The following is a 22,316-nucleotide window of genomic DNA, read 5'->3' as shown; positions in this document are numbered from 1 at the left end:
ATGTGCAATGACTCGAAATGACTCGTGACTCGAAGGTAGTGACTTGATCCCAACACTGTATTGTGATAGTGACTTTCCTCTCTCTAATCCCAGTTAAGTCGGTATACATGCCTCGGGCGTACTTTTGAGTCTTGTACAATACTGAACACAGCGTGGGTTAGGATTCCTGTTCGTACAAAGTCGTTTTTGCCAGCTTGCAATCGTGGTGCCAAGATAGTACCGATTTATAGATTCAGATCATAATTAGAATGTTTAAAAAGAAAATGCATACTTGACAAGGAGGAGTAAGTTTAGTTTGAAGTATAAGATTTTCTTCTTTCTTTAGATGCCGGGAAGGTGGAAATAAAATCCGGGAGACGACATTCGCGAAAATTCAGAGTGATAATTAGCAGCGTCCTCGCTCTCACAGTGGCTACACTCGTCGCATTTTATGTACTGTTCTTTAAGTCAGGAGGAATCGGGCAGGCTCGTATGCTGACTCGTAAGTTTTATTTTCAACATATCTTACCGCAGCGAAATACGACTGTGCGTATCTATTGACCACAGCTGGATAAATGGAAAATTTTCAGGCTTTCCTAACTAGATTAGAGTTAAAATTATACCCACAAAGTATTTTGTGAATTGTATTAGAATAAAAATTACTGAATTTGCGAAAACTTGGAAATTGAATTGTATTCAAAATTAGTAAGAAAGGAAAGTCATGTTTTGTTCCTATCAATTAAGACTTCATTCTCATTATCACGAGAATGGTAAATGTCTATTCACCACTCGTGGATCTTTTTTTTTAACTATACAGCTATGTATAATTTTCAGCGAAACAACCGGAAATTAGATTACAATTAAAATGAAAACTTAGAAAAATTTCACGAATTAGATTAGACTTAGATTACCGGCATTGCGCTTTAATTGTATAATTGAACTACTTGAATCATCTAGTTGTCCAAGCCTGCTGTTGACCAGCAGTGGTTGCACCCTATAGCAAATTTTGTGAACCTGGTGACCTCATGCAGTCCACAATGCGACCACACCGTTGAAATCGTCGACAAAAATAAGGTATTCAAGCCCATTTTGCGCCTGACAGAAAGCAACAACCAGAAAAACCCCGCAACATCGTGACCGGAAAAAATCGTCACTTGAGGCACGAAAAAAAAACAATGCCCTCAGTACAGGAGCCCGTGGCTCACCCGCTATTGCCTTGTGATCATCTTCGAGAGCTGCGACGGGCTTGCAACAAAAGTCACTAGGTTCCGAGTCACAAGTCAATTTTACTTTATTAGTTTTTACTCGTGTTAAGTCTATTTTTTTCAATTCACGACATGAGTCAAGTCCGAGTCCAAGTCGGCCCCAGAGGGTTGACTCATAACAGTGGTGAGACTCGAGTCCAAGTCCATCGTTCAGTTTCGATTGTCAATTTTGTTCAGCCAACTTTCTCACAGCTATGCCTGGTTGATATATAATGCCTTACATTTATTATATACTAATTTCATTACTATCAACCGCTTCTGACCCTATTTTTAAGTAAGATACATGTACTGATAGACGAAATACCAATAATGTGGTATTTTTCGAAGTTACCATGAAATCGCTCAATTGACCGTCCGAGTCTCGAGTCACCAAAATCGTGATTAGAGTAATACTTGCGTCCAGACTTGACTCGAATCATTACCATCAAGGCTACACGGAGACCAAATTGAGAAGCAAAGCTGCGAAACGATATCTGACAGATTTAAATTCCGTTGTCAGTTTGTCTAAGCTGAATGTTTCCCAATTCAATTCGTACGATTCGCGTTTTAAAGTTTTCACTGTTTTATTTATCTTGCTGAATCTGGAGATAATATGGGGAAATCGTGTCTCGAGCTTCGTGACATGGGTTACACAGAATCGGGCATTTACACGATTCGACCGTCAGAGAGATCCTCATCAGCGCAAGTAAAATATAGCAGAATTCCTAATATGCTTCGTTGCGTTCTAATTCTTCTTAGAACAGCGCCTATACAACACGGTCTTCCAATATGAAACCAATGTATTTGATTACAGTTAGACAAAACACGAGCAGATAACGGAACACAGGGTATAAATACAACGCAACGCGCACGTGGAAATAATGATTGGCGGTGATTACTGATCCTATACAAATAATTATCAAACGATGCCAACGTAAATACATGAACATAACATATCTGAACGTATTTGATTTTCAACCATGATCACGCCCTATTCCAAATATTATCTCCTATGCTGCAATACGTAGCTTTGGTCCTCTAGACCAGTGGTTCTCAACCTTTTTCACCTCGCGGACCGGTAAAATTTCAAAAAATATTTGGCGGACCGGTAGACTTTCAGAAATTGGAATCAACCCAAAATGTGGTGTATGAAGCCGTTTTTTGCACGTACATGGTGCTAGAGAGTGACATTTTTAGGGTTTTGATCGGAATTAAGTATGTTCATGATGGTATCCATGAGATTTTTTCGGTAGTGAGTCTGCTGAGTCGAGGTAAAATTGCCTTTCCCAGATAAACGTGCTACCGCCGTGAGTCGTTTACAGTCTTTCACGCCGCATGCCGTGGATTTAACCGACCACGCCAACTCGAATAATATTCTTCTTTTCGACAATATCGAGGGAAGAAGTATTTTGGAGTCGAACCAAGCACCTTGTCGTGCTACCTTGCTGAATGTTCGATCCTCAATACCACCAAGCGTAGGTTACTACGGGTACTATGAGCCGCACGAAAACACCTGGCTACAGCTATACCTGGTCAATGGCCTTACACAAAACAAGTGCCGAAAAGGCACGTCGTCAGTCAACCCCCAAAAAAACGTTGGTCTTGGGCCCCACCGTTACATGGATGCTTTCACCACTACTTGTGAGCACATCCATTCTACTAAGTGCAGGCAGAGCGTTTACGTAGCCTAATTGCGCGAAGCGCGGAAAATTTCTATAATTCATGACCGAATCCGTCAATGATATTGGTAATTGCGTACATATTGCTATAATTTTTTTTATCCTCTCAGAATTACCAAATTCCCCGGTAGAGCTGAGTGAGGTGTCGTCTTGGAAAATTTATGGCATGCGATCAAATTAAACATATTCGGGCTGGACTGTTGCAATAATTACTTCGTTACATGTCATTAATTCATGACCACCTGTCTGTTATATAAAAAATAGATATTGAAAATCGCCCAAGCGTAGGTTACTAAGCTAAAAGAAGCACACGATTCCAAATAGCTATTTTTACACTGGAAAATAACTTTTCTCTAGGGGATGGCGTTTTTGCTGTGGGTTACAGATTGCCTTGACAGAAAACTTCGGCTCGAGCCATTTAGGTGCCTATGGACAATGTGACAAATGTATATCGACGTTTTCGGTCTACAAATGGCAGTCGTTTTCGGCCAAGGTATTCTCGCTGCCAAATTTTTGGCACACTTTTCGCAGTCCTGTGTTAGTCCAAACTCCATCATGTGTAGGTGCGTCGTGGCGCGGCAATAGCGGACGCCTAAAATGCCTGATCTTACAAATCATGCGTATTTCTTGGCGAAAGAGCACCCAATATTCAATTTATTTAGTGACACAAAATCGGACAAAGCGTGAAATATTTTGAAAAAAGTTGGATGAAGTTTCAACTAAAATAATCTATAATTTATGTTAATTCACGAAATAACTTTGGGCTCCCTTCAAGCTCGGCCCGCTCTAATTGGTGGGCTTGGGGTGCGGCAGTTACGGTAGTTCGCAAAATGAATGAATCGAAAATTTGTGGTGCGACAGTTACTATAGGGCCTACGCTACTGCACAAGATGAATGAATGGAAAACGAATCATCGTGCAAACTGCGCATTTCAGCGAGTCAGCTTGTACTTGTCGCTCGCATGTCGTCAAATGACACGGCTTGGACTTCAAGTCAAATGTCTCCAGACCTAATGTTACCTCACGAAGTTCTCAATCAGTTTAAACTTTGATGTTTTATTTATTTTTAGCAATGGAGAAGCCTTCAACATATTGCCTCTTGAAATTAAGGTAAAAAATTGTAAAATGCCTGACGGACTGGCAGGAAAGTCGTCGCGGACCGGCGGTTGAGAACCACTGCTCTGGACCACTGGTTCTCAACCTTTTCCATCTCGCGGACCTGTGGATCGTCAAATATTAAACTAAACCAAAAATAGGACGAATTAGCCAAAGAGAGGACAGTTAGGCGTCCCCCGATGACACTTTCAATTTATAATTTTCGATACATACATTCCAGAGCAGTTAACTGCGAACGATAACTGCGCATGTTTCTCCGTAAATAAGTAGACTATCCTGGATATGATGAGCACAACTATAATAAATAAACAAAGAATCGGTCACCGTAAATACTATCTTATTCAAATCAAAATTTTTCGACGGCAATAACTCCGCTTCCACTGGTTGGAATTGAACCAAATTTTGTGGGCATTGTTTCTATAGACAGCCTATAACACTTTCATGGGATGAACGGAAAATTTTCAAATTTTTTATTATTTATATTTACATAATAAATACAATATTTATTCTCCTGTAGCAAAGCGTTTACTGGCTGGAATCGAACCAAATTTTGTGTGTAGGCTTAAATTAGGTAACCTCCTAACAATTTTATCAAGTAGCCAGTACGATTTGACAAAAAAAGTCATTTTTGAAGAGCCCTAATAGATATACGTGTTACAGCCGAGAGTCCATTACTGTCAGTCGACCCGAAGGCCGTGGATTACCGACCATAGTAACTCGAATAATATTCTTCTCTTCGACAATATCGAGAGAATAAGCGTTTCGGAGTCGAACCAAGCACCTGTCGTGCTACGTTGCTCATTTCTCACCACCACTACTACGAATACCCTGCGCCTCACATAAACACCTGGTAACAGCGATACCGGGTAATCCACAAAATGAATGAATCGAAAACGAATGAACGTGCAAACTGCACGGTTTAGCGAGACCACTAGTATATAGATTACGACATGTCTAGGTAGAGTCACATACAATTACTCAAACAACAACTATCGGAGGTATGTGGTCTGTTTCGGCGCCTTAATTACACTATGCCAGTTAGGGTTCTGTTGATACTCGTCAACACTCTATTCCTATCAAAGTTACAATACGGAATTCTTCGTTGGGGTGCTGCCTGCAAGAATACGATTGGCCAACTGCAAAAACTACAACATCGGATAATCCGTATCATTGCCAAAGCCCCACGGAGGCCTGGATGTGCAACTGATAAATCGCTACTCGAAAGATTTGGTGTTCTAAACGTAGAAGATATGAGGAAGCTGGAAATTGCCAAGTTTAAGTATCGGTTCCATTGCGATCAATGTCCCTCAAATTTCAACGACAACTTCACCTCAGAGTCAAAAGCGCACAAGTACGGCACACACGCGTTAACGAACAACGCATTGCTCTATCAAGTATGCCGGACCCCAAAATTGTGGAACAGCATTTCGTCGGCTATCCGACAGTCGTCGAGCATGTCCGCATTCAACTCAAGTAATTATGGCTTTGAACGTTATCAGTATATATTCCATTAGAGACGTGTAAATTTAAATGATGAAACTTTTGCTGGCCTTAGACCAGGGGTGGGCAAACTTTTGGGCTCGCGGGCCTCGTTAAACATCTGGATCCATTTGCGGGCCGCACTATATATATTGGGATTAGGGTATAAACCGAAACGCAATATTGATATTTGATTATATGGTGAGGACATCGAGATGCTTATTTAAAACAAACCAATTGCTTTCATGATATCGTACATGCGTTAGAAACAGTGGCGAAATTTCATAGGCTGGTCGACCTCAATAACCAATTTGTCAAAACTATAGAGATGAAAGTCGGTGGTCCTGATTCTTAGACCAGGATTGAAATTTGATTCTGTCAGCAGCGATCTGTTCATAGTTTTGCTAATTCCACTTTTGGCTCAGTTCCAGGACACACTATGCTGACAACATCATAAACATGTTAGCTTCTAACATGCTTCTACTGTTTGTAGATAAAATATGAATATCCTAATTCTACGCATGCGGAGAACGAATCTACCTAAGACTCGCGCGAATCGTTTATTAGAAGCACATCACTGAAATAATTAAAACTGGAGTGGCCAACCTGAAATCACTCTCGTGATCCGATTTATGTCAATCTCGTTTAGGATTTCGGTGGTTTTTAGCTGTTGAAACCTTTCAAACTGCGCGGGCTTAAATGGTGAAAGATTTCGCGTCCCCCCTTATCGCCACATCACAAAACGCAATCAGGATGCTAGCAAACCTAACGGGCATTTTGATGGTACGGAAGGCAACGACTGTGGATGAGAGATTTCTAAATACGAAATTCAGACTAAATACAGAGCAACAATTATGAACTTGGGGTAAATCGCGCGAAGCGAGAACATTTTTTTCACATCATCTCAGCTTCGCGCTCCTCTTCAGATGCTTTCACGCTCGCAAGGGGGCGGCGCCCCCTGGTTTGGGAATTACTTCCTTGAAATTATCATGGTGAAATATACTAAAAAGTTTATTCAAGTCCTTGCATTAAATCGATTATTATTACGCATTTTATCAATATTTTCATAGGTTTCTTTAGACTCTCACGGGCCGCATAGAACGGTGATGCGGGCCGCATGCGGCCCGCGGGCCGTAGTTTGCCCGCCCCTGCCTTAGACTGTCAAATCTAGGCAATGTGGCAATAGTCAATGGCTATCATTTGATAGAAAGATTGTTAACGAATTCACAATTCGTTGAATCCTAGAATGCGACCGAAGGATGCCATCACTTTTAGATGAATGTAAATACGAAACTGCACAATACCGGAAAGGGAAGTATAACGTTGCAGTTCATGAGAGCAACTTGCGTTGAGAATAGTAGCAGCATTTGCTAAGCGTGCATTCCAATTTCTCTTCTCTTGTATCCTTTCAAAAGATGGATGATTCGCTCGCTTTTTGCTTTTACTAGGCAAAACAACATACCAGCTCTAAATTATGACCCATATCAGCATCTCAAACATGGAAAATCCTGTTGCCTATGAGTCATGATTTATGGTGGGAAGAACGCCTTAAACTTCTGATAAAGACAAACATTCACTCTTGCACTGCAACCGGAAAATTTAACATTGTTAAAATGTAATGATAAAATTTACAGATGGTAAGGCATTACAAGATCGCTGACAATCAACGGAAATGTGTGCAAATAAGCAGAGAGAGAGAGAGATATTTATTGATTTGTCCAACCGTAAAGAAAACAACATTGGCACATGAAACAACAAGAAATGAACTTAACGGTATTGGACAGGGTGTGACCGATATGACTCTGGGTAGGGTCAACTGGTCTGATCACACCCTGCATTAACAAATACAGATATTGTGTCTTAAATTTGGATGCAATTGGTTGGGATCAATCAATTCAATTCAGCTCAGCATAATAATAAAATACTAACAAAAGACAAATTTGGTGGGAGACAAGCGGATCAGTTATAATGGGAGACAAGGTGACTGAATAATTCCTTTTTAAAGGAGTGGTATGGGAGGTCCCGTATTGATGAGGGTATAGAATTCCATATGACAGGACCGGCGTAGTCGATCGATTTCTTTGTGAGGTTACTGGTGGGTCGATGTAAATAGATGTTGCCCTGGGAAGAAAATCTGGTATTGTGTGAGTGAACGGTCTGAGCAAGGACGAAGAAATCATTAAACACAGGAGGCAATTCATTTGAAAAATATTGATGCATAAATTTAGCTACTTCAAATATAAGAATATCGTCAAATTTCAGAATTTTGTATTTGCGGTAGTACGGGGATAGTCTGGTTCGATGGGGCAAGCCAGCCATCAAACGCATGGCTCGGTTTTGCAGGGTACGAATTTTAGAACAATGTGAAGTACAAGCATTCCCCCATACAATTATGCCATACTGTAGATACGAGTAAAAAAGCGAAAAGTAAATTGTCCTAAGCACAGACCTAGGAACTATGTGCTTGAGTTTTGTCATTACACCTACACATCTAGAAAGCTGTTTTATGGTATGAGCAATATGCGGTTTCCATGACAATTTAGAGTCAATGACGATTCCAAGATATTTTGCTGAGTCACACAGTGAAATACAGTTATTATTTATATTCACAGTAAGGTTATCAGAAGCAGTATTGAAGAGCATCATCACAGTTTTATCGGTATTTAAACTTAGTTTGTTGGCAGCAAGCCATTAAGAGACTTTTACAAGTTCACTCTGCACAGTACTTTGTAGGTTGCTCATAGTATCGGATGAAAGAAAAAGATGGGTATCATCGGCAAACAGTGTAGTATAAAATGAGGAACAGTTGATAATATCATTGATGTAGATCAAAAAGAGGGTCGGTCCTAAAACCGAGCCCTGTGGCACTCCACACTCAACATCCATTTCTGTTGATTTTGATAGACCTAATTTCACAAACTGCTTACGGTTTGCCAGGTAGTTCATGAGCAGGGACTTGGCAATCCCTCTAATTCCATAATGCTCTAGTTTTCGTATCAGTATCTCGTGATTCACAGTATCAAAAGCTTTTCGAAGATCAATAAAGATACTACAGCCAACTCTTTTTTGTTTAATACTTTTGTAGTAATTTGTCACAATTGAAAGGGTAGCATGGTTATTGTTATGACCCGATCTAAAGCCAAATTGGGATGGAGTGAAAACTGACTGCAATTCAAAAAATTTCTTGAGCCTATAATCTAGCAATTTCTCATATAGAGTGGAAAGGTTAGACAGAATTGATATGGGACGGTAGTTAGACATTGAATGTTTGCTGCCTTTTTTGTGAACTGGAATAACTCTAGCAGTTTTTAGAGCACTAGGAAAAATACCCAAGTTCATGGAGCCATTGAACAACGTACAAATTGTATCTCCTATAATATTAAATACCAGTTTTATGAAATAGATTGGTATTGAGTCAGGTCCTACTGCTTTTGTGTCCTTCATTCCAGATAATATCGTTGCTACCTCTCCTACGTTGGTCGGCTCCATAAAGATGGAGTTCATGGAGCGAGGCTTCATGAATGATAGGATATCATGCGGGCTTTGAGGTATTGAAGATGCTAGCTCTGGACCAATCTGGCAGAAGTGATTGTTGAACTTTTCTGTAACAACATCAGGATCTTTGATGACCGTATTGCCACATGCTATTTCAATGTTCTGCAATCGTGTTTCATTTTTGTTATTGGAAGCGTTCACAATTTCACGAATGGTTCTCCAGGTTTGCTTTTGATCCTTGAAACTCTGTTCGAACCGGTTCATGTAAAATGCTCTTTTGGCCTTTTCTTTCATTTTTGTTACCTTGTTGGCATATCGTTTGAAGATCTTTTTCTCATCGTCGGTTCCGTTAATATAATATTTTTTATGTATCCAATCTCTTGTTTTAATGGCTGCCAGAATTTCTCGACTGATCCAGGGCTTAGATTTTAGACGTCGGGCGTTACGATTGACTTTGCGGATAGGGAATTCTTTGTCAATGGCTTGACTTATGTCAAGAATAAACTTGTCAAATTGGGAGTCAAAGTTTTCGCTTGTGAGTGGCTCAAGTTGATAATCCTTGAAAACATCTCCAACGTTTTCAACGAAATCGTCAATCCCCTGAGGATTCAGCGGGATTCTGCATTCAAAAATACTAGTAGTGGCAGGTAAAATTAGATTGACATGACACATGATAGGATAATGGTCAGTCATACAGTGCTCAATGACAAATGGAGCAAGTCTATATTTACTTATGTTGGTATACATGTGGTCCAGGAGGGTACTGGAATGGTCAGTCACTCTGGTTGGTTTGGTAGTCATCTGGACCACCCCGTACGACTCAAGCATATCAGAATATTTTGTGGTGAAACTTGTGTTCTGTAGGAGGTCGATATTGAAATCTCCCATTATGAGGAATTGGTCATTTGAATCGGTTAAGTTGTCCAAGGTTTTAGAGAATTCTTCCATGAATGTTTCTTGTTTGGTTCCTGGATGTTTATATATTACTCCAATGGTAAGGGGCTTTTGATTCTGTGTTGCAATTCTGACAAAAATACTTTCGACGCCACCTGTATAGCAGTCTAGCTCATGTGCTTCTTGGCATGATAGATTTTCTTTTACATATAGACCAACTCCGCCTGCATTAGTTTTTGAAGGGCAGTGTAGGAAGTTATATCCAGGGAGGTCAATATTTACTAGATAATTTTTCTTCAGCTTCGTTTCAGAGATGCCGATGAACGTTGGGGAACAGTTGCATGTTTTGAAAAGAGCAGAGATATCTTCCAGGTGTGCTGGTAATGATCTTGTATTTATATGGGCAAAAAGAAATCCTCTAGATTTTGGTACCAAGGCTGGATCTCCTGGTGAAACACTAATACAGTCATGTACTTCACAAATATTGTGGGCCATTGCGTCAAATTTGATATGTTTTCATGATGCATGTTTCACCTCAGGCTATATGATCTTGGATAGGTCTTTGGTGGATTGGATATGTATCCTGTTTGAGTCATTATCCTTCTTGATGAAAATATTTCCATCAGCGGTCCATATGTACTGGTAATCCTTGCTCTTCTGGAGCTTCCGTGCTTGGAAGAAGAGATCTCTTCTCAGTTTCGTAAGATTTTCACTAATGAACAGTTTTTTCATGCCAGTTACTCCGAAATTTGTAGCGCCTGCAGTTTTCCCCAGTGATCTTTTCTTGAGAAATTCCGTCCTCGGCCGTCTTGAGGCAAATTTCACAACAACTGGAGATATTTTGTCTGGGTTCTTGAAGTGGACTCTGTAGGAGTAGACAATATCTTCATCAGAGACATCGATACCCATTGCTTTGCCAATTTTTGATACAAGCGCTGTGGTATCTTCATCTTTGGAGGCTGGGATCCCACAGAGCTCGAGGTTTTCATTCCGGGAATTTTGTTCCTGGCAATCATTCGCAAGCTCTAAAGTCGTCATTTTCTTGGTAAGGGTATTGACAGCAGTTTTCAATTCCTTATTTTCCTCTTTCAGGTTCTGGAAGTTTGCCAGGGTTGATTGCAGCTTGGACTTATTTTCCTCGAATTCAGCATTGATGAATTTGATACTCTTCTTGTATTCTTCTACTTCCTTCTTCATTTCTTTATTTTGTGTTATGAGTATATCCATCTTCTCTTCAATCATGCTTTTAAGTTGAGTCTTCAGGCTCTTTGTTATAGAAGACTCCAAGGACTCCATCTTCTCTTCAATCATGTTTCTAAGTTGAGTCTTCAGGCTCTTTGTTATGGAAGACTCCAATGAGTCTAAGCGCTTCAGTATGTCCTTTTTGTCGGTCATTTCAGGATGTATACCTATTGCTAGTTATATATCGTAAACCTTAATACAACCAAATACTCCAGTCCTATTATCAGCATAAAGTACGCCTACTAGTTGTAATTCGATATGTCGTAATTGAATGCATCAGTTACTTCCATACGTAACAAGTTTCAGCAACTCCAGCATTTATTATAGAGAACGTACGAGAACTGTTAACTTAGTATAACGTCTCCCGCTAGTACAAATCTCTCGTAACTGATGAAGCCGTCGCTTGCCGTTGAAGGTATATTGCGATATGGAATCTGCTGGTGGTGGCTGGACTCTTGTGGCGAGCATACATGAAATCAACATTCTCAACCAATGCGGTGTAGAGGGCTGGTGGTCAAGCGGGAAAGGTGTCACCGTCGGCAAAGCATACAAAGGTGCAGTTGATGAATAGATGGCAAATATGATGTCAATATCTCCGTGCATAATTAGGATCTGAAAGCAGGGAAAATCACAAAACCTTTGGGACGGCGGAAGGTTCCACGAGTGATGAATACAAAAGTTTGGCATATTTCAAAGTTCAGGTGATGCTATAGGATAAGTCAAGATTTGTACTTTACCTATTGTTCCAAACTTTCTGGATTTTTCTCTATCACCGCAAATTTACAATTGCTCAAATCTATTTCAGGCCTCTGATGTGATGATATGGCACGTTCCGGACGTTATTGCGATTGAAGAAGCCGCGACAGACGCCACTCTGAAATATTACACCGACTCGGGTTTTCTGAGAAACTATGGAGGAACACTGCAATCGTTGTATAAGGAATATTACACACTGCATATAGGTGCAAGGCTAAGTCAATACCATATAATAATATTTATAAAAAGAAATATTTTTATAACGGGAATGTACAGTGCATATTAGAATGTAGCTGGGTGCTTTAGTACAACATTGATTATACTGGATAATGGATGATATGGGTCCTTAATCGTTTTCAGTGGTTGCATGGCCCACGATTGTTACCAAGTCCAAGATATGCTATCGAACTGCACAACCAACCCTGGCCGTCGACATGGATCAAAATTTGCATCAATCGGCAAAAATTCTACTTGAGTAGCTTAGCCGCAAAATACAGGACCGCTGATCACTACAAAAAAGGTTGTAACTTGAGCACTGGCAGTAAGATAAAATACCAAAGTAGGACCGTATGTCAAAATTAAGGACATATGAAAATGTATCGTTTTATAGTTTGCAGCTGTAGTTTCTATATTGGCCCTTCATGAACCTCTTTAAAAACGAGAGTTTTTACAAGGTGTTCAACTGTCCATGGTTGATTGTTCGGAACAAGTATCTATCTTCGAGTCTTCGACTATCTTTCAGTCACAAGTCATATCGAGTAATTGCACATTATGGCTCGAGTCAAGTCCCTCTATTCTTTAATGTGACTCGGATAAAGTCGATTCAAATCGAATCAAGTCGAGTAAAGTCAGATAAAGTCTAGTCAAGTCGAATTTTCGACTTGAGCGGCATGAGTGTTAATAATTTATATTCGCCGACGAAGCCTCTAATTGGAAATTTGAACTGGACCTCTATTTACTTCGAATAACCATCTTCTTTCTGCACTGATTTCTATTAAACCTCGAAATGAGTAACTTGTAGGGTTATGCCCTGGCTATTTCCATTTCGATTAGCTGAACAATTCTCACATTTGTTCTTTCGTTGTTCACTGTTAACGAGGCAGCTCTGAGCACAGTAATTATTTTCAGAATGCTCAATAAAAATGAGTGCCCACTACTGATGGTTGCTTTTATGTAGATGAGAAAGTTGGAGGCATCGAAAGCCTGATTTCGGCATACAACCAGTCACAATCTTACATTCGCGCGCTCATTTCTCCATTCCACAACTACACATACGATTTCCATGGGCAGGTTCAGAATTACATCGCTGATGGGGGAAACGACATGTTTGACATTGTGAATCAGGTTTGTTCGAAACCAGGGTTGTAACCTATTCACAAACGAGGTTTCGAGTCACAATATAAGTCAATCTTACATTTATACTTTTGACTCTAGTCAAATCGAATCATTTTCAATGCACTACCGAGTAAAGTCCGAGTCCACGTCAGAGTGAAAAGGGTCAGGTACCAGCCATAGTGCTGACAGTCGAGTATGAGGCCAAGTCATAGGCTGTTTATCATAATTCAGTCTCGAATTCACTCATGTTCAAGGTATATTTTACTTCTCTACTGTAGGGTGGAACGAATTCCTCGCATTAACAATGTAGGGGAGATGTGGTACCGATGGATCAAAAATCGGAAAATGATCGCTGGCCCTGAAATGTTCAGTCGAAAATAGCAGATCTTTTGCTGGCTCAGCACTTTGATACAAGCTCTACCTATCGCGCACATATACTTGAATATCCGTCTTTTCAAAAAATATTTATGGACGTTCAAAATTTGTTGCTCGAACGTGTCATCGGTCCCCACCCGGAGGGTCCAATGACACACGACCCGGGGACCTATGACACATATACCCTAAAAACTCAAATGTGACTACTTTTCTTGCTTAGTATTATAATTTAAGCTACAGCAAGCCAAAGAATAATGTTTGGTCGCAACTGCCAAAAACTAGAATAAATATTAACTCAAATGTTGTCATAAAATCACGTTTCGATTTAGGCTCGGACTTATAAATTTGAGGGTACATACATATTTTCCGAAAATCGACAGTCTGACTTCCAAATACCTCGTTATAGCGATAAAACATCATATGCAATTATTACATAAAGATTTTCTGTACGCAGGCATGTTTCATTTGTTTCATCATGATTAGTATGCTTTATTATTTTGCTTGATTTGGCTATTGTATCATCGGTCCCCACCCTAGGAATTTTATACAGGAATCGAAAAAAAGTCCACTCAAAGAAAGTACTGAAAAAATAATAGGTGCCATTATATAGCCTGATACAAGCCCTACACTTTACAATAAAAATGATTGCTGGTTTGTTCGTGTTGAAGGTTACAAAGAAAAATGTATATGTCGATCTAATTTTAGTTTACACCCCCTAAAACAAAAATCATCTGTGAGAGACCCCATTGCTCGCGCACGTCGAATTTTTTTGCATGTGAGGAAAGATTTTGCCAGCATGCAATTGTAGACAAGTTCCCGGAGTGTAATCATGGAATTATCATAGAGAATTTTCAAAGTATTTTCGGTCCCAGTGATCCATCGGTACCACATCTCCCCTACTCATTTGTTTCCCATTCAGCCTCGTGTGTCTGGTACAGAAGTACTTATACCTTGTAGAATTACTCTAGTGGGGTTCACATACTTGCATTACTTCTTCCAGTGGTTATAATTTTATACCACTACTATACTTCTACCTCTCAATTTTGATATTTTAGACAAAACTAAGCCAAGAATACTTACTTTTTTACTTGCTCTGAAATCTTTACTATACTTCTGTTTGTACTTAAGTATGAATTTACTTCGTTACTTCTACTTCTACCAACGATTACTTCTCTGACCGCCACTACGGTAACTGCACTCTACAAGCACTCTACAAGTAAGGTAAAGAGTGATCATGTGTGCCAGATTATGTAGTAATTCAATTTGAACCACGGCCATTATAATTATTGTAGAAAACACCTAGATGTGACAAACACAACATTTGACAACAACTAGCGACAACACTAACATATTTTCAGGCGTTTACTTTTGTACACGAAACGTCTTGTCTTTGGTGCTGCCACCAACGGACAAATATTTGGAGTGAGATAGTCCTAGAAGACATTGCCTGGTCCGATTTGTCTTGAGTCATGCGGCTTGGTCGGGTCATGCACAATTACCCAAGTACAAGTCAATTCAATACACAAAGTAACTCGAGCCAAGTCAAGTCACCTAAACAATATGTTTATTCAACAGCTTTCTTATCAAATCGGGAGCAGCCCACTAATAACGGTTACATATAACAAAGTTTACAGGTATGGTATCAGTATCTGGAAATGATGAATTTCATACGATTCAGCATATAGTTAGAGATGATCTACTGCGTCCGTTGTAGTTACTTATGTGCACATGTAGAGATGCACTCGAACCATGAAGATTTTATTGTCGTTGTGGTTATGCTTACGCCTACACTGCCCCACATTGCGCGAACAGTGCATTTCGATAATGTCAACATTTAGTCAAACTGAAGTTGTTTTTGCCGCAAGTGGCATGTACTGGACTTGGACAGCTCGGAAATTCTGGTTATCTAATTAGACTGATTCAAACGAAATACCGGTGACCTACTACAATTCTACTCTAAGTCGTGAAATGCTTCTATGCTTTAGTTTTATTTCTGGTCTAATTCCTGTTTTCCTGAAAATTCTACACGAGAACTGTATCGTGCTAAGAGCCAGGCCTGTACAGATATTTACCATTTTCATGCTTATGAGAATGATCAATGATTTGATACGAACTGATCACGATAAGCTGAAAGTTCTCTAGTTTTCTGACTCCGAGCATATCAACCAGTGTGTGTGTGGATGGAGATACCTAAGACGACGACAATAACAACAACAATCTTTCATATACATGCCACTACGATCAGGCAGTTTGGCATAACACGAGAGAAAAGTCATTCATCACTGTCATAGTATCTCACGAAATACAGTCGACTATAGTTAATTCGGACACTTTGATTTCCCTTACTTTTGAATGAATTCAATTGTTCGTCACATGTCCATGCGCAAAGACCGACAGCGCATTGAAAATAATCGGTATGTGGCGTATCGGCATCATGCTGCTATAATTGGCACAGATCGCATCAAACAGACGAGAGTTATATCTTCAGGTTAGTTATATTGTTTTGTAGGTTCGACACCAAACTATTCAAGGCATAATATATCTATTTACTATATCACTGCATGTGTAAAACACGCATATAGTAGGGTTACCATACGTCCTCTTTCAAGAGGATTTGTCCTCTTTTTTGACTTTTTTGAAAGTGTCCTCGGAGGACGCCCTTTTGTCCTCTTTTTTGAGATTTTCTCCTCTTTTTTGAAAATTTAGGTCATAATTAGAGCAAAATGCGAGTGATATGCCGTATATTAGCACAGCAGTGACGCTCAAACGGTATTTTGAGCTCTGAGCGAAAAGATGACGTTTTTTTTTTAGTCAACCGATCACAAAGTGGGAAAAATTCACCGATTTTTGAGAAATCTTCTCCGGTTTTGCAAGTCTCAAATTTCTGAAAAAGTGTCCTCTTTTTAGATTTCCAAAATATGGTAAGCCTAGCATATAGGGTTAAAATTTCTGAAGGACTGAAAGGCTACTTTCACCTGATAAATGTACTCCACAAAACAGTGGTATAAATCAAAAATCTTTTTGCTGGACAAAAGACCTTTTCTGTACCATTCGGTTCTACAATACGGAGTAATTGTACCGAAGTAAAAGCGACTGGAAGGCTGACACGCCTTTTTATGAGATCGCTGTCGATTCTTTATGAATTGACCCACTTTATATCACCAAGGCCGTAACAGCACTTCGTCAGCCCCCCAAAAAAACTTTGGTCTTGCCCCCCCCTAGGGTTATAGACCGAACTTCTGGGGGGCTTCGCCCCCCACATCCCCCTTTGGCGATAGCCTGTTTCCGCTATTCATCATATTCGTTGGGAGTTTGTTTAGCGAATCACCTTTTGTCGCCTAAGCGCGCGAAGCGCGGGAAATTTCAAGAATTCATAACTGAATCGGTCAGTATGATCGGGAATTGCACATATATTGTTATCAATTTTTATCTTCTCTGTGCTCACGTAATCAGACTTGCTGGTACAGCTGAGTGGGGTGTGTTTAAAAACGTAGGGCAACTCAATAATAATTAAACATCTTCGGGCGTATACCCGTTGGCAAGAGCGAAACAGCACCTCGTCAGGCCCCTAAAAACGTGGGTCTTGGGCTCCCATAGGGTGATGAAATGACCCCTCCATCACGTTGTTCGCGTTTGTCACGAAATCATCTGTACTGTATCGTGAGCCAGCGCAAAGCGCGAATATTTTCGATAATTTATGATGAAATCGGTCAATCAGATCGGCGATTACAGGTATATTATGCTATCAATTTATTGTCCTCTCTACTCACGTAATTAGATTTACCAGTAGAGCTGAGTGAAGTGTCTTGAAAACGGGAGGGCCCGTAAATAATAATTAAACATCTTCGGGCGAGCGTACCCGGTGATATGACTTCGTTACATGATGTTATTTCGTGACTTCCAGTCTGCCATATCAAAAAATATAGAATCGCCCAAACGTAGGCTTCTAAACTAAGAGACGAACACGATTTCAAATTGGTATTTATTCACTGGCATAGAATTTTTCACAGCGGGATGGTATTTGTCTTGTGAGGTTCAGATTGCAAAGACAGGAACATTCGGCGCCAGTCATTTAGGCGCCTATGGACAATTAAACCTATATGTGTTTCGTATATATAACGAAGTCTTCGGTCAGCATAAGGGCATAGACCTTTTGGGCCAAGGTTTTCTCGCTGCCGATCGTTCTGGCACACTTCTTGGAGTCGCATGTTATATGGTCTAAAACTTTATTGTATGTCTTGGTGGGTCTTGGCGCGGTAAGGGCCCAATACCCAATAATAAAGATAAAAGGCTACTTGAATTCGCGCGCGGCGCGAACATTTTTTTAAAAAATTGTATAAATTTTAAAAAAATACTCTATGATTTATGCTAAGTCACGAAATAATTTTGGGCCCCCTTCGAGCTCACCCCCCCCAATTGGGGGGTTTTGGGTGCGGCAGATACGGTGCTGGATATCACCAATACCACTCAACTTGTGTTGAAACGAGCAAAGTAGGGGAGATGTGGTACGGATTAATCAAATATTATAAATGATCTCTGGTCCCATAATCTTTAGTCGATGACAGCAGATCTTTTGATGGCCTAACACTTTGATACAAGCTCTACCTACTACGGATATATAGGGGAGATATGGTACCGATCGATCAAAAATTGGAAAATGGTCGCTGGCCCCAAAATGTTCAGCCGAAAACAGCAGATCTTTTGCTTGCTCAGCACTTTGATACAAGCTCTACCATACCCGTCTTTAAAATAACAATTTATGGACGTTCAAAATTTGTTGCTCCAACGTATCATCGCTCCCCACCCGGTGGGTCCAAAGGCACACGTCCTGGGGAGATGTGAGACATGCGCTCGAAATTCAAATGCTCCAAGTTTTTCTTGATGTGTAATGTAATCGAAGCGAAAGCAAGCCAAATAAGAATGTTTGGTCGCAATATTCATTGAATAGAGTGTTTCGATTCAGGCTCAAACTTACAGTTTTGCGAGTATACTTTTATTGACCGTACATCGACATTTTGACTTCCGCATGGCTCGTTATATCGATAACACACCAAAGATGAATATTACTTACAGCGTCTCTGTATGCAAGCGTGTTTCTGTTGTTGCATGATTAGTTAATCCAACTATAGGATGCTTGATTTGGCTATGTTATCACGGGCCTCTACTCTGAAAATTTTGTAATTAAATTGAAAGAAAGCCCACTCAAGGACGGCACTAATTAACAAAATACACGTTGTTATATAGCCTGATACAAGCCCTACACATCACAATAAAATGATTGCGGATTTGTATGTGTTAAAGGCTACAAAGAAAAATGTATACGTCGATCGAAATTTATTTTACCCGTTCAAAAACATAAAACATTTGTCACGGACTTCATAACTCGCGCATGTCGAAGTTATTTGCATGTGAGGAGAGATTCTGCAAGCATGCAATTGTAAACAAATTCACGAAGTGTAATCTTTGGAATATCATCGAGAATTTTTTAAATATTTCCGGTCCCAGTGTTTCATCGCTCCCACATCTTCCGACTGTTAGCTGTGTTACGGCCTGACAAGAATTGTCTTGCTGTGTTCAAATTGAGCGAATAATTGTACAATTAACCGGAGCTTTTACCGCTTAATTTTTAGGTTTGTTTCGTTCCGAGCATTTTGGCAGAATGAGGCTGTTGTCCGGGTTATCCGGTGTCCGAATTAGGCAGATTCGACTGTGCTTCGATATGAGTTTTATCGTATGCCGAAAGTCGACCACCAAACGTCAGAATTGTTTGCATTAACGCACCACCCAACACAATCACGCTCAATTCGTGGCTGAGGAACACTTGGAGCATTTTCTAAATGTGAGCACTATTCAATTATAGATCTCTAAATAAACACGCAGCCGTACAACTGATTGCCGCTACCTCGCATCCTTTTAACGCAATGATGTGGATCGGCAACAACGATCGATCAGCGCAAAACCTTACGATGCAGGTTGTTTTACGACGCTCCACTTTCTGGGTCATTTGTATGATTTGTTTCCACTATTACTTCTATTAGGTAGTATCGAACACCGGTGCCGATGGAGCGGGTGAATATCGCACTCGCAGCGGATCAATGTATCGAAGTAATCAACGGTTGAAATATCACGCCTACAGCATCTACGCTGCAGATGATCCATCCATTACGGAAGTTTTCTACTACATTTCCGATGAATTTGTGTGTTCAAGTAATCATGACTAAATACTTTGTGACAATACCCTATCGTTTCAGTCGTGGGGATCAATGTCGCCAAAGACCTTCACGCGATTAGAGTGGCCGTCCGCTACAGATGCATTAGTGAATGCAGTGCGGGCAACGGGCGCGCCGGGATCTATTCTGATGGGATATACGCTGCTATCTAAGTGAGAGCAAAAAATCGGTGGTTGACAACATAGAGGATTGTCAAACTTTTCATTTACCTGCACCTGCATGTATGGCATACATACACCATATGAAATGCCGCATATATCTTCAAAGGAAAGTCTGGCACGAGTTGTGTTTTTTATTATACATTCCCAAAAAACCTGGTTCACACTTCACAACTGTAAGTGAAAGGGAAGAGGAAAATATTGCAGTTTAATATACGGCTATAATTATAAATATTAATTATAGTAATTGTAGTTTTAAAGTAAGGGATATATGAAAAGGTATGGTACTCAATGTGAGTAGGCTACTAGAAACTCTATCGGTAGAGTCATTTATCTCGTAATCCGCTTAAAAAATGCACCATAAATGCAGCATGTATCAAAAATATACATTTCTGGCATGAAGCACATATATGAAGCTGAATATTTGACCATGCCAGTTTATAGATAACCAACCTACTGATAGATGCGCAACACGAGATGAACAGTTGAGTACCGAGATGCAGCTAGCTACACCTCGGGTACTCCGTCGTCAGTTACGTGTTGCGCATCTATCAGTAGGTTGGTTATCCATAGTCTGTTTGTAGATCGGCGCCAATAAGTTGAGCAATTAATTGTAAAACGATTTCATGATAATAGCTTCAAATTCAGACATTTGTATTTGCATGCCCAGAGGCAACGGCGAGGAAGTAACCGAATTCGAAATAATGGCTGTGCTCGAGAAGACCATGAATATTGTACGCAATTTCATGAGAACGGATGTCGCTGGTGTGTTGTTGTTATTGTTGTTAAATTGTTCATGGTGTTTCGAAATCTGTAGCAGTCTTACATCACTATATTGTAAGACCGGTGTCATACAGTGGTGTGGACACAATCAAATCTTAGGGCTCACTGGGATTGGGTACGTGATTCTATCCATTTGATCAAGAGCAAAAATGGCACTATTCAGACCGACTAGGCGGGCCCGAATTTTTCAAAATTGATATCACTCAAAATCTACCGCGGCACTGATTTACTAATATATAAATTTTAATCTGATCGTGGTCACAGAACCCCCCAAAATTAGCGTAGAATTTTGCGTTATGATGGAGTTATGCATTTTGACCCAACAGTGCCGTTTAGAGAAACGATGCCGCAGCTTAGGAGAAAGTGTACAGCAGCGCAAACCACAAGCGTGTTGTCCATTATTGCGCAAGCAATTGAGCACTCGCACTCTTACTCTCGCCACGCTGCTGCTCACTTGCTCTTTGTGCTCGCCAAGCCAGTCTAAATAGTGACATAAATCGTCTGCCGTCAAATGCAGAGAATTACGCACCTCAATCGCAATGAGCCGTGCGATTTGGTTGTGTCCGCAGTCCGCACCCCTGTACAGGACGCTGTGGTAAGAAATCGCTGGTGATGATCGGAGGGCATTGGAGAGCCTATAATTGCCTATAATTCTCCAGAACAGAAGGGGTACTGGAATCGACCTTGGTAGGAATCGAGCCTGTGATCCACTGATGTTGCAGCAGTGGAATGCAGACAACAGCGGAATTGCGTGTCATTTTCCTTCCAGAATTCATATTTCATTCAGGATACCCTTACTTTAGTCTACTGACTGAATGTATTTAACAGCTGACCTACAAAACCCCTGCAGAAAATTGAGCGAATCGCATATCGAACCAGTTGTTTACCTCAAAGGATCCAATGAATCGATCATGGCGCAGGTTCCACCCTTTGTCAATTCTGACGTAACGGCTGGATAGTGAGATAGTGTAATGGTTATGCGTCCGGCTTCTCGAGCGGTGGGTCGTGGGTTCGATCCCCGGCCGGGTCATACCAAAGACTCGAAAATTGGTATCCGCAGCTATCCTGCTAGGCGCTCAGCAATCACGGATAGCATGGAGGAGAAAAAACCGGGGGCGCAGACTAGATGACCTCATGGGGCCGTATCGCAACTCCGTCGTCAAAGCATCTCGATGGTGCAGGCGAAAAAGAATATCATATCTCTCTCTCTCTCTCTCTCATCCAATTCAGACCATTGCCTCCTAATGGAGAACCACGAGCTCTGTGTCCAGGAGTAAAGTAAGTTTTTCTGCGATAGCCTCGTTCAGTTTTAGCTGAATACTGATCATTAACCGACGGCATGGTAAAATATACCTAAAGTATGATTCGTAAGTTAATTAATCGAATAACAATACTGGAATCTGCAGAGGTGGATTTGGAATTCAATTAAAAATATGAACTTAAGGGAAGCAGGATGACAGGAATGGTAAAGTGTTCTGAATCACATCGGAGTAAGTAGCTTTTACAAGTTCCTCAAGACGCGTGCCAGATGTTGCCGTGGGCAAGAGCGGGC

At 40.5% G+C, this 22,316-nt stretch overlaps 3 protein-coding genes across 3 annotated transcripts in view; 2 read left to right on the top strand and 1 right to left on the bottom strand.

Moving 5' to 3' along the window:
- The window catches only part of LOC145442888 (ribosome maturation protein SBDS-like), a 397,416-nt gene extending 386,079 nt beyond the window's left edge, over nt 1–11,337 (bottom strand). Inside the window, exon 1 of the mRNA XM_080320925.1 lies at nt 11,320–11,337. The gene's annotated coding sequence lies outside the window, so the exon portion shown is untranslated. The remainder of the gene's footprint in view (nt 1–11,319) is intronic.
- LOC145442873 (intelectin-like) lies at nt 1,628–19,631 on the top strand. Its single transcript, XM_080320908.1, has 7 exons — nt 1,628–1,929; nt 11,543–11,681; nt 11,737–11,828; nt 11,933–12,089; nt 13,061–13,227; nt 15,169–15,227; nt 19,454–19,631. Exons 1-7 carry the CDS (start codon nt 1,837–1,839, stop codon nt 19,629–19,631), a joined length of 885 nt encoding a protein of 294 aa, XP_080177034.1. The 5' UTR covers nt 1,628–1,836.
- Nucleotides 19,632–19,653: 22 nt separating this feature from the next.
- Nucleotides 19,654–21,723, top strand: LOC145443512 (uncharacterized). The gene is made up of 4 exons (XM_080321470.1): nt 19,654–19,790; nt 19,845–19,975; nt 20,652–20,746; nt 21,593–21,723. The coding sequence occupies exons 1-4, from the start codon at nt 19,689–19,691 to the stop codon at nt 21,721–21,723; spliced, it is 459 nt and encodes a 152-aa protein (XP_080177596.1). The 5' UTR covers nt 19,654–19,688.
- Nucleotides 21,724–22,316: the final 593 nt, after the last annotated feature.

Source organism: Botryllus schlosseri, chromosome 7, assembly GCF_051294905.1.
Source record: "Botryllus schlosseri isolate E-star chromosome 7, Bs_hap1, whole genome shotgun sequence".
NCBI lineage: Eukaryota > Metazoa > Chordata > Ascidiacea > Stolidobranchia > Styelidae > Botryllus > Botryllus schlosseri.
This window is presented reverse-complemented; position numbering and strand designations above follow the sequence as displayed.

Excerpts from the sequence above, each read along its gene's own strand:
- LOC145442873 (XM_080320908.1), top strand. The coding sequence starts at position 1,837 with ATGGGGAAATCGTGTCTCGAGCTTCGTGACATGGGTTACACAGAATCG. Across the intron at positions 12,090-13,060 it reads ATATTACACACTGCATATAG|ATGAGAAAGTTGGAGGCATC; the intron begins GTGCAAGGCTAA and ends GCTTTTATGTAG. Across the intron at positions 13,228-15,168 it reads TGTTTGACATTGTGAATCAG|CTTTCTTATCAAATCGGGAG; the intron begins GTTTGTTCGAAA and ends TTTATTCAACAG.
- LOC145443512 (XM_080321470.1), top strand. The coding sequence starts at position 19,689 with ATGTATCGAAGTAATCAACGGTTGAAATATCACGCCTACAGCATCTAC. Across the intron at positions 19,791-19,844 it reads ACTACATTTCCGATGAATTT|TCGTGGGGATCAATGTCGCC; the intron begins GTGTGTTCAAGT and ends CTATCGTTTCAG. Across the intron at positions 20,747-21,592 it reads CATGAGAACGGATGTCGCTG|CTGACCTACAAAACCCCTGC; the intron begins GTGTGTTGTTGT and ends TGTATTTAACAG.